Genomic DNA, 17,700 nt, shown 5'->3' on the forward strand with positions numbered 1-17,700 from the left:
AGGACTTTCCCTTGGGTACCAACAACTTTTTACCTTTGACCTTGGAGTTTGTCCTACTTGAGAAAACTTTAACCTTGGTCATAACTTTTGAACAGTTGGTGCTAGGGCTTTCATATTTCATGTGTGTATTTCTTGTGATAAGTCCATTCCTAAGGTACCAATAGTTTTGACCTTTTGTCGTTGACTTTGGAGTTAAGACCTACTTTTGAAACACTTTAACCTTGGCCATAACTTTTGAATGGTTGGTGCTAGGGCTTTCATATTCACATGAATATTCCTTGTGACAAGACCTTCCCCTGTGCACCATTGATTTTGACCTTGGAGTTCGACCTATTTTGAAAAACTGTAACCTTGGCCATAGAAATGAAACCTTGCTATAGAAATCCTTTCCAACAAACTTTTTCTGACTGCACCTCCTAAGAATTTGATCAAAAGAAAGTTCCTGATGTGACAGAAAAAACGAATGAAAGAAATTAAAAATATTTTTATTCTCAACACAATTTAAATTAAAATTTTACATTATAAATACAATCATATTCTTTATTTTATTGTTTCATACTGTCTGAAATTGCTCTCTCCAGATACATTAATTTTGAAGAGTTGCCTTGGATTGTTGCCCATGAATAGTATGGTATCTGGGAAAAAAAAAATGCAGAAACCAATAAATTTTCTTGGTATTTTTTAAATATTCACTATAATTTTACAATATGCCTTGCAGATGAAAGACATATGCATGTTCACATGTATTAATGGAAAACCATGCGTTGTAAGGAAATACATACCACCGCCACTTTATATCCTAGAGACTTGAGATGTCGTAAACACATAGTGACATCCCCAGTGGGCTTCAGTAGAGGTTTAATTGTATTCTGGTACCTCAAAACTTTGATGGCAACCCTGAAAATGCACACAGTGCCATTTAATAATGCACAATAATCCATCACTGTGTGCGAGTCAAGCTATTACTTAACTATCACCTGTATCATAGGGGTATAACTTTCATTATACATGTACCTTTTTCAATTCATTTTTTTTTCCATAGAAGGTGACACAAAAACTTTTTCAACTTTTATTTTTGCAATTATATTTCATAGAAAACATTCATTTAAATACTCTGCAACTTTATTTTTTGTACTTTAAACACAATCTGAATATTCCATGGACTACTTAAAATTATCTATTATATTGTATACCCTGTTGAAATCATAAATGTATTAAATTATTTTTATATTTTACATAGGAACCAAATAAAACCGACTGGAAACATGTATCCATTTTACCTTGTGAAATGGTTAACCATTATAGTTTTATACAAACAAAACAGAAAAGCAATATATTTTATGTTGAAAGAACTACATGTAACTTTAACAGAGAGTGAAGATATGTAGTATAACAATACATACTTCTGAACACTGGATCCTTGAGTACTTGAGAATGGAATTACTTTCCCATTGTTGTCGACCAACACCAACACATCTAAAATGCAAATAACGGCAAGGAACAGTAAAAAAAACAAGAGGCCCATGGGCCACAACGCTCACCTGAGTCATGGCTCTGCTCTTCTTCATTAAAGGTGTCTGACACCCCACCCTGGGGGGGGGGGGGGGTCATGATTTGAACAAACTTAAATGTACATTACCTGAGGATGCTTCCATATCAATATGACTAATCATGGCTTTCTTGTTCTTGAGAAGAAGATTTTTAAAGATATTTCCTATATATGTTCTTTTGTAAAACTTTGATCCCCCATTATGGCCCCACCCTACTACTGGAGGATGCCTTGAACAAACTTGAATCTACAATACTTGAGGATGCTTCCATATCAACATGACTAATCAAGGCTTTCCTGTTCTTGAAAAGATTTTTAAAGATTTTTCCTATATATTCCTATGTAAAACTTTGATCCCCCATTGTGGCCCGACCCCACCCCCTGGGGTCATGATTTGAACAAACTTGAATCTACACTACCCGAGGATGATTCCATATCAATATGACTAATTATGGCTTTGTTGTTCTTAAGAAGAAGATTTTTAAAGATATTTCCTATATATGTTCTTTTGTAAAACTTTGATCCCCCACCCTACTACTGGAGGATGCCCTGAACAAACTTGAATCTACAATACCTGGGGATGCTTCCATATTTATATGATTAATCATGGCTTTCCTGTTCTTGAAAAGATTTTTCCTATATATTCCTATGTAAAACTTTGATCCCTCATTGTGGCCCCATCCTACCCCCAGGGGTCATGATTTGAACAAACTTGAATCTACACTACCTGAGGATGATTCCATATCAATATGACTAATCAGGGCTTTGCTGTTCCTGAGAAGAAGATTTTTAAAGATTTTTCCTATATATTCCTATGTAAAACTTTGATCCCCCATTGTGGACTCATCCTACCCCTGGGGGTCATGATGTGAACAAATTTGAATCTATACTATCTGAGGATAATTCCATATAAATATGACCAATCAGGGCTTTCCTGTTCCTGAGAAGAAGATTTTTCCTATATATTTCTATGTAAAACTTTGATCCCCCTTTGTAGCCCCATCCAACCCCCCGGGGTCATGATGTGAACAAACTTGAATAAACACTACCTGTGGATGATTCCATATCAATATGAGTAATTGTGGCTTTGTTGTTCTTGAGAAGATTTTTAAAGATTTTTCCTATATATTCCTATGTAAAACTTTGATCCCCCATTGTGGCCCCATCCTACCCCTGGGGGTCATGATTTGAACAAAATTGAATCTACACTACCTGAGGATGATTCCGTATAAATATGACCAATCAGGGCTTTCCTGTTCCTGAGAAGAAGATTTTTAAAGATTTTTCCTATATATTTCTATGTAAAACTTTGATCCCCCATTGTGGCCCCATCCTATCGCCGGGGGTCATGATTTGAACAAACTTGAATCTACACTACCTGAGGATGATTCCATATCAATATGACTAATCATGGCCTTCTTGTTCTTGAGAAGACGATTTTTAAAGATATTTCCTATATAATTCTATATAAAACTTTGATCCCCAATTGTGGCCCACCCTAGCCCCGGGGGTCATGATTTGGACAAACTTGAATCTACACTACCTGAGGAAGATTCCATATCAATATGACTAATTGTGGCTTTATTGTTCTTGAGAAGATTTTTAAAGAATTTTCCAATATATTTCTATGTAAAACTCTGATCCCCAATTGTGGCCCCACCCTACCCCCTTAGGTCATGATTTGAATAAATTTGAATCTACACTATGTAATGAAGCTTTCACATAAGTTTCAACTTTTCTGGCCTAATGGTTCTTGAGAAGAAGATTTTTAAAACACAACACAAAATTTTCACAAATTCTTAATTATCTCCCCTTGGAAGAGGGTGTGGCCCTTCGTTTGAACAAACTTGAACCCCCTTCTCCCAAGGATGCTTTGTGGCAAGTTTGGTTGAAATTGGCCCAGTGGTTCTGGAGAAGAAGTCAAAAATGTGAAAAGTTTACAGACGGACGGACAGACAGACGGACTACAGACAAAATATGATCAGAAAAGCTCACTTGAGCTTTCAGCTCAGGTGAGCTAAAAAGGTAGCATATATTTGAAGAATTCAAATATTATTCAGGCCTCACCCCTTTGGAAATAAAGAAAATAGGAAGGTATCATTTAAAAATCTTCTCTTCTATTATGCTAGAAAAGATAAACTTTACAGGAATGCTACACATACATGTATACATATATTAGGGCTGTATCAATATACATGATTGTATTGATATTCAAGAAATGTATCGTATCAAAAAAATAACTTCCAATACGTATCGGACAAGCAGTTTTTCATATAATTTTGTGAAAAAGTGGAGAATTTCAATCACCAAAGATTATATTTAAATGTTTTGAATTAAAATTGATCAATAATGATATATTATTGCAAAAACAATTAGTTTTTATAAAATTCATGCATTAAATGATATACATGTATAAGACTTTTTTGATAGACTTGTTAAGGAATCCAATATATCGCATTGTAAAATATTGTATTGTATCATATCAAAATATTTGGCTCAATACACAGCCCTAATATATATTACTGAATGTGCATGTAAATTTTGTTCAAATTATTTTCCCCCTTGGTTAGGTTGGGGTCCAAACAGGAGGTCAAAATCTGACAATGAAAATCTTTTGATTTTTTTTTCCAGAACAGAAAGATTATAATTATAGTCATTAGACATACTACATGTATAATATATAAACATCTGTGTGAAAGGTATATACAATTTATTTCAAATCATATCCCAAGGAACATTTTTTTTTTCAAGAACAGAAGGTCTACCAGCATCCCAATGAGGTGTATGTATGTATGTAGATTCAAATGTGGTCATATGTGGTCTGTCATGAGGTACCCAAAGAAAGGTCTTGTCTCAAAAGGAATATACATGTGAAGTATGAAAGTCCTAGCACCAACTGTTCAAAAGGTTAAGATTAAAAGTCAAGGTTAAAAGTTTGGTAAGTCTTTCAAAAGTAGGTAACATTCCAAGGTCAAGAGATCAAATATGCTAGTACCCAAAGAAAGGTCTTGTCACAAGGAATACATGTGTGGAATATGAAAAAAGCCCTAGCACCAACTGTTCAAAAGTTATGGGTTTGGAAATTGTGGTAGATCATTTACACTGAATTGGTATAAAATGGTTTGCTATTAGGTCGTAACGTGACAATAAAGTTGAAGCTGAAGTCAAATACATAAAGAATAAAGGGCACACTAACCTATTTCATGTCCCTGAGGAGTAAGTACGCGTGTCTGAACACCGTCCTCCATGTTACGATCCAAAATATGAGCCATTTCTATCACACCTTCTACTGTAGAATCAGGCTGAAAGAGAAGCACATTCTAATCTTAGTTTCATTAGCATGCTTCTTTATGAATGCCAAAACTTGTTTTCCCTTCATTTTCTGCCATATAAACATGTAGCTTAACCAGATTTAAATACACTGAAAATACCTGTGCTTTAGATATCTTCATATAATCAATGCAATGTGCAGAATTGTATACAGGGAAATTTTCTTCTTTTTTTCATTTTCCCCTCTTGAACACTGTCAGAGGGCAAATGTAACTTTGATTAAATGTAATGAGACAGAGTAATATCTCTTATGACACAATTATGTTTGAGTAAACTTAATAAATTGTTTGTAAAAATGGGGCAAAAAGTAAACCTGTATACAGAATACTTTTCACCATATTTAGTATAAAATGATCACCTTGGAGGAGGTCCTGTTTGGTTTGAGACTTCTAAGATTAGGTTTTGGATACTGGAAATTAGGAAATGCTATGGTGGTTTCATATTCCAGCTGTCTAATGTTTGGCACCATTGCTGGGAAATTCTCTGTATGAAAATATTGAAAAAAAAAAATTACCAGTATTATTTTCATCAGATCTTGACAATACAGTGAAATCAACCTCTTAAGTATACCATATTTTTATACATACATACAATAATTCTTGCATTGCATTTTGTATATGTTATGCATTCACGTTTACTTGGTGAATATTCTGTCACCTATATGATTTTATGAAAGGTAAAAAATAACCCTAAGTATTTCTCCCTTTTGAATTGTGATCCCCCCTAGTTCACCCTGAACTGCATTGGAGGATTACACATCTTTTCATGTACTGTATATATATACATTTGATTACCTTGTATGATATTTACAAAAGTCTGCTGAAGCACAGTAGACAGAAGCCCTTCATCAGAGCAGTTACTCCATCCTAGTGCCAATACCATATTGAGCCACAGCTTGGGATTTTCTTTTATTATGTTTGTTGTTCTCAACTTTTCCACCATTTGCATTATCACATCTTTCTCTTGGCTTGTGAAACACTGCAGTTTACTCATGCTGTATATTGCATGACAAAGCTGACTTGGGGTCAAATGATCTTGAAATTTTTGGAATTGTGACAAAAAGGTTTTCTCCAGGGGAGATTTCAACCACCTCAGGTGTGCACAGGACATAAGGACTGAAGATAGGTGTCTCAAATCCTGTGGAGTCCAGTCATCTCTCAACTCCCCTGACACCTTTGAAACTCGGTCAGACAGAAGCCCAAGCAAAGTGGAGTCCTGAATGTTCAGAATACTTAAGCTTGTCATAACTGATGCTAATGAACTGAGGGAAACTTGGTCAGTCATTTTCTCTTTGATGCAGTAGGCCAGCGATTTTATTAAAGGTAAGTTTCTTCTTTGGCCTTTGGACAAAGTATACAAAGTTTTGATGTTTTCATCTAAACTAAATGTTTCCACTTTCTGTAGAGCTTTCTCCTCCAAACGATCCAGCATTGAGGTGTCAGATGTCCTATTACTTTCTTGTAACATTATATTCATCAATGATAAAATTTCAGTCCCCTTTTCGACCTCCATCCAACGCCTTGAAATGTTTTTGATAATCTTTGCCCTAGCATCAGGACATGCTTTTCTTTTTTTGGACATATCATACAATCTAATTAAAGTCAAAATACTAAGTTTGTTTAAATGACTAAGTATATTTTCCCACAGAGCTTTTTCCTGACTGAAACTTAAAAATCGAAATTTCCTATCACAGGCTAGTATGTTCATCAATTCATGTTCACTGTAAATTGTAAAAGCACTTAGAATGCTTGCAAACAGCCCTTTGATTTCCTTACAATAAAGCAGAATCTGTACCTGCTTTGAACTATTGGCATCTCCTTTCAAATTGAGAGCTTTCAGTATGTTAATAAAAACTTCTAGATGTTTGTGTTTATCTTCTGTCTTATATGCCTCCAGAACTGCATCATATAATTCCCTTGCTTCAGCTTTCCCTCCTGTTTTGTTACTTTCAAGTATATGTAAAATGCAGAGGAAAGTTGGATCTGTCTCAGGTTCGCAGGCTGAAGTTGATGTGTTTCCATCCAATGCTGCAGGAACTTTGTCAGTTTCACCTGACTTTTCAATCTGTTTTTCAATGGATTCTTCATTGTAAGACTCTGACAAAACCTTGATTTTATCAGAAGAACTACTTTTATCAACCTCTGTAGATATAGAACAAAAAATGGCATTGGGTTGAAGATGGTGCTGCTGCCATTTCTGGAAGTGAGGAAATCCTTGGGCACACCTTCTCACACCCCTGACTGCATGACGCAAAGGAAGTAATTGTCTGAAGGAAGACATCCTTTACGTGATTCTGTCAAAGTAAGAAAACGAATATCATTATTGATAATCCGAATGGTTTGATTGGTATTCAACACTGTACAGCTGTTTTCCACCTCAATCAAAAAACCTGTTTATCTGGGGGGGGTTTTCGCGTGTTGCAAATTTTGCAAAAAAGGGGTAGATTTGTACAGTTTTTATTTTGCGTAAGTTATTTTTTGCGATTTAAAAAAAACAAATTAAAAAAAGGTAACGTTTTTATGGCACACAATAACCGATATAATTTCTGCATGTTTTATTTTTTGCGAATTAAAAATGTGAAAATTAGATCATCACGAAAAAAAAAAACGGATATACAGTATAACATGCTAAAATGATCTAGCTTTTTGTACCTGACATGATAAAAGAAAATGTCCAAATTGTTACACAGTAGCAAATTATAAACAGAGGAGACTCTACAAATGTATAAATAAATGGATTTCCCCAAACATGCCAAATTAGATAGAATGTTCTACCGTTAAAATGATATTATCCTACAGATCCAGTTTAACAATAAAATTTGTTTCTTGTGTTGTCAATGTAGCAAAATAAACATGGAGAGGTAATTCTTATCTAGACATTTACTATGAATAATTCAAACACTTATGAATTACGACATGGCGTGTAAATTTGAAGCAAGAAAAATGAGGTGAACTATTGTCTTAATATGGATTATTTTCTAGGGTAGAAGGCATTTACAACCTCAAAAGGGTTTGTTATGATTAATTTGATAGAACTTTACTTTCAGTGTAACCTCTTTTGTAACCTTCAAGATCATTTCAGAGCAAATCTGCTCCACTTTGCTACATTGCAACTATATAGGACCGGATTCTAACTGTTGTAAGGGCTTGTTCCAGGACACAATTAGATTATTTTAATACCAATAAGCTGAACCAAGGGGGAAAAAAAGAGAAATATGTTGTGCCTTAGACATTACCAGAGACATATAACGTCTCTGCTAGTATCTACAATGTTATTTAAAGTTGGACATTTCAAAAAGTTCGTTGCCACTGATTTGTAACTTATTTTTAGTGCAACACTGTACAGTAGATTTGCTTCTTGTGGTTTTCATTTTGAGGCAATTCGAGCTGAAAACATTATGTAAAACCAAAATGATTTTTCTTTCAAAAAAATCCTAATGTATTAATTAAAATGTAATCAAAATATAAAAACCTTGATATTCTCTGGATATATCCTCTACGATCGGGGCATGGTATTTAAAAAATAATAATAATAACAGGTAAACCCTGTAAACGCCACTAAACGTCGGCCGGAAAGGTCAATCTGTCTGGTATCCAATCTCTGGAGAACCAGTTTTGTCTACTATTTCATTAAGTCGATCAACTTTTATTCTACTTTATTTCCATACGTTTTAGTTGAGACATCGGCATGCATATTATAGCTTTTTATTTCAGTGCTAAACGAACATAACGCAATAATAATATAATACGGCACTTCGGTCCAAGGCAAATTGTGGCCTATGGCCAAAATGATATTCTTAAAAAGCATTAAGAAAATCTCTTAAATTAAGAGATTTAAACAGGGGTTAAATAAGTGAGTTCACCATCGAATCTTCGCTAGACATTTACTACAGGTCTCATCTTCACTATGTCAAGGTTTGGTGATATTCGTTCCTCTACACTTGACATTCTGAAGTTGCATAGTTTATTTTTTACTTGCATTGGTAAACCAGTAAGAGTTGTTTTGTTATTTCCATGCAAATGACGCCAACAATTTCAGATGCAATTCTTCAGTCAACAATAAATAGTCATAGATCTAGAGGGGGGTCGGGGGACCCCCCCCCCCGGAATTTAAAGATTATACAGAAGCAAATAAAAAATGACTTTGAACCCCCTAGAAAACGTTGACCCCACCATTACCACCACGAAATTAAAAAAAATCCTGGATCCGCGCCTAATAGTTTAGATGTACATGCAAATCTGAAACAATGAGTATGAATTATTTTGCTTGTTGCAAAGTTTTTAACACATTTTGCACCAAAAGTACATGTTGCTATCTTTTGAAACAGAAGCATTATCAACACCCCCTTTTTTTCTTTTTCATTGTTAAAACTAGTTTTTAAAAGATACCACAGAGTCTGACACATCTGTTTCATATTTGGATATTTTACTAGAAAAAGACGTTAATGGTAATCTAACAACAAAGCTTTATGATAAACGTGATGACTTTAACTTTTCAATTGTCAACTTCCCTTACATATGCAGCAATATACCTTTATATCACCTGCATACGGGGTTTATATCTCAAAGTTGATTCGATACGCAAGAGCATGCTTTACGTATGACCAATTTCTAAAACGGGGTAGGTTATTACCAATTGTTAGGCCATTATTTACACACTGAATTGTCGACGGATTTTCCCGTTATTTCTCGATCATGACAAGGAACACAGGGGATGCTCACTCCTCCATGGCACCTGATCCCACCTCTGATGTTTTAGAGGTCCGTGTTTGCTCTGCTCCGAAATTTGTATTGTTTAATGGACTTTTGAGCTTAAATAATGTTCGTTATCTCCATATATTTCATGTAGCAATGTAAATCACAACTGTGAATTTACATTTGTATATTACAGGCTGATATTATTTATTTATTTATTTATTTATTTATTTATTTATTTATTTATTTATTTATTTATTATCATTATTATTATTTTTTTTGCTGCATGTTAATATTTCTGATTAACTAATCTTGAATGGTTAATTACTGTTCTCGAAAAAAAAAAATAAACTGATAAAATTGTTTATCTCTTGAGAATTATATCCTTTTAACTTTTAAAAAGAATTTTCATTATTTTAAACCGGATCGAAGCATCTGGCAGTACTGTAAAACTTTGAAAAAGATGCTTATAGCAGTATACTATTTCAATTTTTCTGTATTTGTAACAACGAGGAACAGCAGGTTGAAAATTTCAGGAGCAACATTTCGAAATAAGCGACATTCTTTTAAGGTAATTAACAAACTGGCACCTCTTATCATAATCAAAATTGATATTAACAAAGACACATGTACTCTGATCTAGTTATTAACTTTATATCATCAAGTTCTATTCAAATTAGAAAAAGAGGTCCATAGGCCACATCGCTTACCTGAGCCTGTTGGCTGGAAAAAGGCAGAAACATTTTCCTATGTAAAAGTTTGATCTTCCATTGTGATCAATGTGACCCTACCCCATGATTTAAAAAAGCTTTAATCTACAGTACCCAAGGATGCCTCCTTATAAATATGATTAAAAATGACTTTGCTGTTCTTGAGAAGAAATTTTTTCTTATGTTTTCCCATGTAAAAATTTGATCGCCCAATGTGACCCCATCCTACCCCTGGGGGGTAATGGTTTGAACATTTTGAGTCTACACTACCTGAGGATGCTTCCATTTAAACACACTGTATGACTAATCAAGGTTTCGCTATTCTTGAGAAGATGCTTATTTTTTTTTCCTTTATATTCCTATTTAAAACTTTGATCGACTAATATAATATTGCCCCTACCTAGCCCAAGTGGTCATGGTTTGAACAAACTTGAACCTACACTATCCGAGAATGCTTTCATATTAAATATGACTAATCATGGCTTTGTTGTTCTTGAGAAGAAAATTTTCCCTGTATATTCCTGTGTACGAGGGTTGATCTAAAAGTAGTGTCACAACTACTATAGAGTTTTGTCATAATCAAATACATGTATTATCAACAAAAATTGACAATACATGTATTTGATAATGAAAGATTTCAAAAATTTGACATACTAATACCCCTATCTATTTTGTTTTTTGCCTTAAAATTTCATTTGATTATATGAAATACTTTTTAAAATAAAACCAACGTTAGGTTTTGTCTATCGCCGCACGACAAGAATGTTACCGACGTCATGACGTTACTTTTCGGGACTCATTTTCAGTTCATCCGCATATTTTTTTTTTAATCTCTCACATGCTTATTTTTAATAATCTTTACTGCCATTTTGCTATAAACCGTCATGTTTTGAGTTGTTGTTAAATTTTTTAACACATATTATTTCTAAATTCATTTCTTTTTGCGTAAATGTTATGTACCATCAGATTCAAATTAAAATTAGTGTCTAAGAGAAACGTCAAAACAACGTCGGTAAATCTTGTCGTGCAACGACAGACGAGACCCAATTTTGTGTTTATTTTAATATTTTATAAAGTATTGCATATATCTGAATGAAAGGACGTATTCATAATTTCAAAAGATTTGACATATATAGGGTAGAGCAATTTCCCGGAAAAGTCATAATTAAAAATCAATGTTCACTAGTTATTTTCTACCTTATATTAATCTAAATTTTTCAAATTTGCATTTAAACCTAAATTTAATCATTTGCAACTTTAAAATTAACCTCCAAAGTTGGTTAATACGGCATTTTCTCCGTTAAAGCACCGGTTTTTCCATGAAGTTTGGCCTAGAAGTCTTTCAGAGCAGACCTGCCCCTAAATAAAATTATGATATTTTGATAGGTTGTGATCTAAGGAATAAATTAAGATAAGATTTTTTTAGGGACACCCCATGTCCTAGGTCGAACCCCCCCCCCCTCCCCATAAATAAATAAAATACGCGTTAGCGCGTTATGAAAATTTGTTTGCACACACCGTTGAAATTACGAGACTATATCTTTCAAAAAATAATGATTTAATGCTTATATTTACATTTTTAACTCCTTGCCTTGACTGCAAATGTGATTTATATTTCAAAATCCCTGTATTATTGCAACAGCTTCTGTTCAATGTGAGCGTGGATTTTGATTTTTGTTTATGACGTTGCACTTACACGGCGTTCAACGTTTGTGACGTCAAAATAAAACGCATACTTTAACCTTTTGTCCGTGTTATGGTGTTTTGAATGCCGTAGCTTTCCTTACACTTTCTAAGCAAAATACATGTTGAATGTAAATATAGAAAAATACCAAATAACATTTCGAGATAACAAACTCAGAATGTGTTGAAAATATCATGATTCATAGTTAATATTTATGAAAAGGTTTCTCCTATCTCTACATTTAAGGAATTTTTTAAGTTTTGTGTGAGTTATTGGTGTGTAAATCACACAGACTTGTCACGTAGGCATATTTCATGAAGCGCGCTAGCGCTTCATGAAAAATATGCCTATGTGCAAGTCTGTGTGATTTACACACCAATAATTCACACTAAACTTAAAAACATTCCTTATATTTACATTTTTCAAGTTTAAAAGCACTAATAATATACTCAATATTTGAATTTCCTGCTGTCCTATATCGTTACATTTTTATTAACGTCTCTGTAGCCTCATTGTGACGTCACTTTAGCGCGAGTTTCACCGTGTATATTTCTACGCGTGAGTATACACAAAAATGACTTTCAAATCAATTTCACAGTTGGCTTAGTAGAAAAACACAGCAAATGTAAATATTTTGAAATAAATATTTCTGAAAAACAAATTAGGATATGTTACATACAGCTGTGATGATACTGCTGCTGCACAATCAACGTCCTCAGCCGAGGCCATCCCTCATTGAGTGTTTCGACCCCTAGCTCGGTACACTCTCAAGATGGGGGGTCCACAGTGATGATCAGTCGCTGCGCTTTGGTGGTGGGTATCCAGCTACTAGTCTCTCTCTTAATTTATCCAAACCCAGCATGATGATCTTTCTGCTGCTTGGACCATCCTTTGGACTGCTGTTCTCCTGCTTCTCCCTGTCACTCCTAGCCCAGAAAACATCCTCCAAACTGACAGGGAAGCCTCTACTGGATAGTTCCAGGTCTGCCATCCTTTCTCCCTACATTCTGCCAGCAATGGGTCATATTTTGTCTTCTTCTATCATGGGATTCATCGCATCTTCCCAAGGAACTGTCAGCTCTATGACAATGATCTTCTTTGTACTTGATAAATATTCCAGAGGTCTTCTCTTCTCTCTTCTTCGCTGTTTCACCTTCTTTTACAAAGCAAATCTGTGTATGTTTCACTGTTGTCTGTTTGCTTTTATTCTTCCGCTCTTTCTCTATAGTGTCTGCCATCTCTTTTAGAACCTGATTATGACGCCATGTGTATATTCCCTGTGATAATGCCACCTGGCAGGAGGATAGAATGTGCCGTTGGATTCCTCTTTTTCCACAAAGGGGGCACTCTGGTGTTTCTGTGAGATCCCATCTGTGGAGATTGGTTGGTGTTGTTAGCAGATCGTACACTGAGCGTAGTAGAAATTGTAGTTGGAACTGCGGGTATTTAGAGACGTCTGTCCATGATAGTGTCCGTTGGTCTTTTCCCCAACTTGTCCAAGCCCACTGGACTCCCATCTCCACTGCCTTATCTTGTCGGTTTTCTTCCTCTCTGGCTCGGATCTCTTTCTGCACCATACTACATCTCTCCGTTGTGTCAGCCTTCTTCCAAAAGCTGCCTTTGGATGTCCCTTAACTTTGCCTTCCCACCACCACCGTTCCTACAATGTCTGTGTGTCTCAATCTGCTCTCCGCTTCTTCTACTGCCTTTGTTGCTGACCATTTCCGCCCTGTCCGTACTTCTACTCCTGATAATAGGACCTTTTCATCTCTTTATTGATGATTCTCTTCACTTTCTCCACTGTTGATGTTGATATCTCGTACAGCATCAATGGCCAGGCTAAGCGTGGTAAGATGCCATGTTGGTAAATCTATGCCTTGAATTTCTCTGGTAATCCTGTTTTGTCTATGTTCCTCATCCCTTCTCTTACTTGTTGTTCTGTTTTTTGAATGTTGGCTTTATCTGCAAGTGTTTCATCAAACCATTTGCCTAAGCACTTTATAGGGTTTCCGATGATAGATGGAATATTCTCCCCCTGGATTGTTAGCTCGAACTTTTGTGTAACTTTCCCTTTCTTTATTATCAAGGATCTTGACTTGAGGTTTAAAGGTCATTCTTGCCCATAAAGCTGTTTCTTCTAGAGCCTTTAGTATCCATCTTGCTTGGATATGGGTATCTGTTGTTATTGTAAGATAATCCATGAACCCTCTGTTTGGTGGTTGCCTGATGTTGCTTGATGTCTTGGGACCTCTGGTTTCTCTCTCTCCGGCCTGGATGATCATATTCATACCCATTACAAACAGGATCACTGAGATGGTACAACCTGTCACAATTCCCTTCTGCAGTTTCTGCCAAGATGTTGTATAGCTGGCCGTTGTGAAGCGTAGGTGTATCCCACTGAAGTAACATTTGACCATCTTCTGAAAGTATTCTGGTATATGGTAGTGATCAAGGGCCTCCTCTATTAGCGTATGTGGGATCGTTCAGTTTGCATTTGCTAACTCTAACCAAACAACCGTGAGATCTTTCTTGCTGACTTTCGCTTCATGGATTAGTTGTGTTATGATGCTAGTATGTTCAATACATCCAGAGAACCCAGATACTCCTCCTATATGTATATACTATATAGCCTAAAATCATTGACCAGAACAGTAATCGACAAGCTTTTTGTAAAGAATAAAACCAATCCCGGTCCTATAGGCCCAAGGTCCATTTATAAAGAAGCGTTCCTTTAAGATCAGATGACACGTTCCTCAATAACATATAATTTTCCCAAGAATTTTTCAATGAAGTATTGCTACTTCAACAAGTTTTCACACAAAAAATTGAGGTACCTTACCAGGCATTTTTGCAAGATACAAGAGGGTGATATTTCTTATATTATACTAATGGAAATCGTTACCATTGCCATTATCACAATTTTTCATGTACATGTATTTATTTTTAATACCGGTACATTTTGAAAACACTTTAGAAATCCCAAGATAACGATAATTATGATTAGTTTGTTGTATATTACGAAGAGATAGAAAACAGATATTTGAGGAATGTGTTGTAAGACCTTAAGGACAAAAGTAAAAGATAGAGGTATTTATTTAGTATATAAAATTTTAAACTTTCGATTCTTTAAAAAAAAAGATTTTGGCAGTTGTGACTTTACTTTTGGACAACCTCGTAAAACTTTGATTGGCGATTGTAGCCCCACCCTAGCCCCGGGGGTCATGATTTGAACAAACTTGAATTTACACTATGTAATGAAGCTTTTATATAAGTTAAATTTTTACTGGCCCAGTGCTTATTGAGAAGATTTTAAAAAGATGTCATTGATTTTTCACAATTCTTTATTATCTCCCCTTGAGAGAGAATACGGTCTTTCATTTGAATAAACATGAATCCGCTTTACCTAAATATGCTTTGTGGCAAGTTTGGTTGAAATTGGCCGAGTGGTTCTTGAGAAGAAGTCGAAAATGTGTAAAGTTTACAGATGCCAGACGGGCGTCGTATATCCTTCTATCAGAAAACTCACTTAAGCCTTCGGCTCAGGTGAGTTAAAAAAAAACTAATTTACCTGAATATACTGCTTTCAGTCATAATAACAGTATCCTAGAAACCGTAAAATCTATGAACTGTGTAATTTCATGTGTATGAAAAGGAGATTAATTTTGTGTTTTATAAATCAGTGCTATAACCTGAGAGACACTGAATGGTAGCCCTCTGTAAGGAATTAACATACATCCCATGTATGTGATAATCTATCTTTATACATTATAGCTACTAGTACCACTATGGTGTTCTGTTGAGGCCACTAGTACTCGCAGCTTCTACTTTAGGGCGAAGTTGCGAAGGCGAACTAAGGAGCTAAAGTGCGAAGATGCGGCGAAGAAGGTGCTAGGGCTAAAGTGCGAAAGCGAAGGAACGACTGGTGCTTTTTTTGGAGCTCTCTGTCGTAGGAAGATAATTTTAGTTATAAAAAAAATGGCGTCTGCAGCGCATGCATACCAATAACTTCCGAGAAAAAATACTGGCGCAAAAAAAAAGAAAAGAAAAAAAAAACAGGCGAAGGCGAAAGTGCGAAGGCGAGAGTGCGGTAGATTAATGGACCTACACACAGTAACTCTAATTATTATATAGTCTATAAATAGTCCCTATATAATCTATACATACGCAAACAGTTCATAATATACAATTAATTACCCCTTATGAGTCAACATGGTAAAATAAGGACCCGAGACCTGGCCCACGAGGTGACCTGACCTGACCGAGGCCGCGTAGCGGCCGAGGTCAGGTCAGGTCAGCGAGTGGGCCAGGTCGAGGGTCCTTATTTTACCATGTTGAACTCATAAGGGGTAATCAATTGTTTTATTATACCGATATAAGTTAAGGCAATTTTTGTAAGCTTAATTACTAAAATAATCAATTACATGTATAAGACCTACGAACTGTTATCAGTGTTCCATCGGGATCGGGATTCGCTAGTGAAGTTGTTTACTTTTCGGCTGTCAGTCTCGTAAGTTTTTGCAACGCCGATTTATTAAAACACTCTGTGATTGTCAGTAACATTGCATTTATATAAATTCACAGATACCATTCCCAACTACAATGACAATCTGGTGCAGACTTTTACTGTACAAGAGAGCCGAGTCTGCGTTCGTTGAATTTGACATTGTATAGACTATTGTAACGAAAGTTAATTTCAATGAAAACGATAAATGTTATGACGCATCTAAAGGCCAATCGTGTTCCGTATCCTAAAAATACTTTACATATTATTATAACGGCAATTTTTGTAATGTACAATCATTACTGTATGCATATTTTTTTTTTAATTTGAATGGAATTTGGATTAACAGGTCATTTTTAGCGGTCATTAATTTTATTGACCGGTCATTATACCCCACGTGCAATGATTCCTAGGTCATTATTGCTGTAAACGGTACTTTTTGGAGTCATTATTGAGTTTAAAAGCCTTCTAACAAGCCAATCAAATTTGAGAATTCTTAATAGAGGTATAATAATACTACATATTCACTGGATTTGAAGCCGTATTCACCGGAGGATCAGTGCGCGTGCAGAGGCATTGTGACGTCACAATTAATACCTCAAATAACGTTGAAATCAGTGGTTGCAACGGCCGGATCGAGCTGTATATATGAGCAGGAAAATTGTTAGGCAGGTTTATCGCAGGATTATTTTCCAGAAATTTCGATGTCTTACACACACCGAAAGGGAAACACGGAAGTTATAAGTTGTAGTCTGGACATTTTTTTTTTTATTTTTCTACGACAGAAGTTACAATCATGTAGTTAATGAACATGGAATCGTCATGCAGCCTTCAGTGTCTGATTCATTCAAATCCTGACTATATGATAATATACAGTTATGGACTCTTTCGGTGGTGAATATGGTTTGTTATTCACCAGAAAAATATCAATATTGACCTCGGCGAATAACAAACCATATTCGCCACCGAAAGAGTCCATAACTGTATAATATTCACTGAATTTAGCCCATTAAAATTAGCTCATAACGATAACTGAAGGGTTCCACAAAAATAAATAGCATACTTGATTGTGACAGAATGCGGCCGAGCCGAACCCGGGTAAACCCCGGTACTCTCTTAGAATCAAGCGAACAGGCTCATGTAAAGTAATAGAAATATTGTATTTCTATCGTAAACATTATTTAGCATAGAAAAAGACTACACATTTTGCATATGCGTTCATTTCACAAGCG

The 17,700-nt window shown here is 35.4% G+C and overlaps 1 protein-coding gene across 1 annotated transcript; it reads right to left on the minus strand.

Annotated features, from left to right (window-relative positions):
* Positions 1-469: 469 nt before the first annotated feature.
* Positions 470-8,444, minus strand: LOC133185690 (FAST kinase domain-containing protein 4-like). The gene is made up of 7 exons (XM_061320997.1): positions 8,351-8,444; positions 5,674-7,172; positions 5,238-5,362; positions 4,746-4,851; positions 1,404-1,476; positions 783-897; positions 470-635 (listed from the first exon to the last, which is right to left on the minus strand). The coding sequence occupies exons 2-7, from the start codon at positions 7,157-7,159 to the stop codon at positions 546-548; spliced, it is 1,995 nt and encodes a 664-aa protein (XP_061176981.1). The 5' UTR covers positions 7,160-7,172; positions 8,351-8,444; the 3' UTR covers positions 470-545.
* Positions 8,445-17,700: the final 9,256 nt, after the last annotated feature.

Source organism: Saccostrea echinata, unplaced genomic scaffold (genome assembly GCF_033153115.1).
Source record: "Saccostrea echinata isolate AGI-Se365-2 ecotype Australia unplaced genomic scaffold, CSIRO_AGI_Sech_v1 ptg000001l, whole genome shotgun sequence".
Classification (NCBI taxonomy): Eukaryota; Metazoa; Mollusca; class Bivalvia; order Ostreida; family Ostreidae; genus Saccostrea; species Saccostrea echinata.

What these genes read in the sequence shown, in the direction of transcription:
- LOC133185690 (XM_061320997.1), bottom strand. Translation starts at nt 7,159, where the DNA reads ATGTCTTCCTTCAGACAATTACTTCCTTTGCGTCATGCAGTCAGGGGT. An exon ending in CAAGGATCCAGTGTTCAGAA is followed by an intron (nt 898 to 1,403) that starts GTATGTATTGTT and finishes GTGCATTTTCAG; the next exon opens with GGTTGCCATCAAAGTTTTGA. An exon ending in TAGGATATAAAGTGGCGGTG is followed by an intron (nt 636 to 782) that starts GTATGTATTTCC and finishes TTTTTTTCCCAG; the next exon opens with ATACCATACTATTCATGGGC.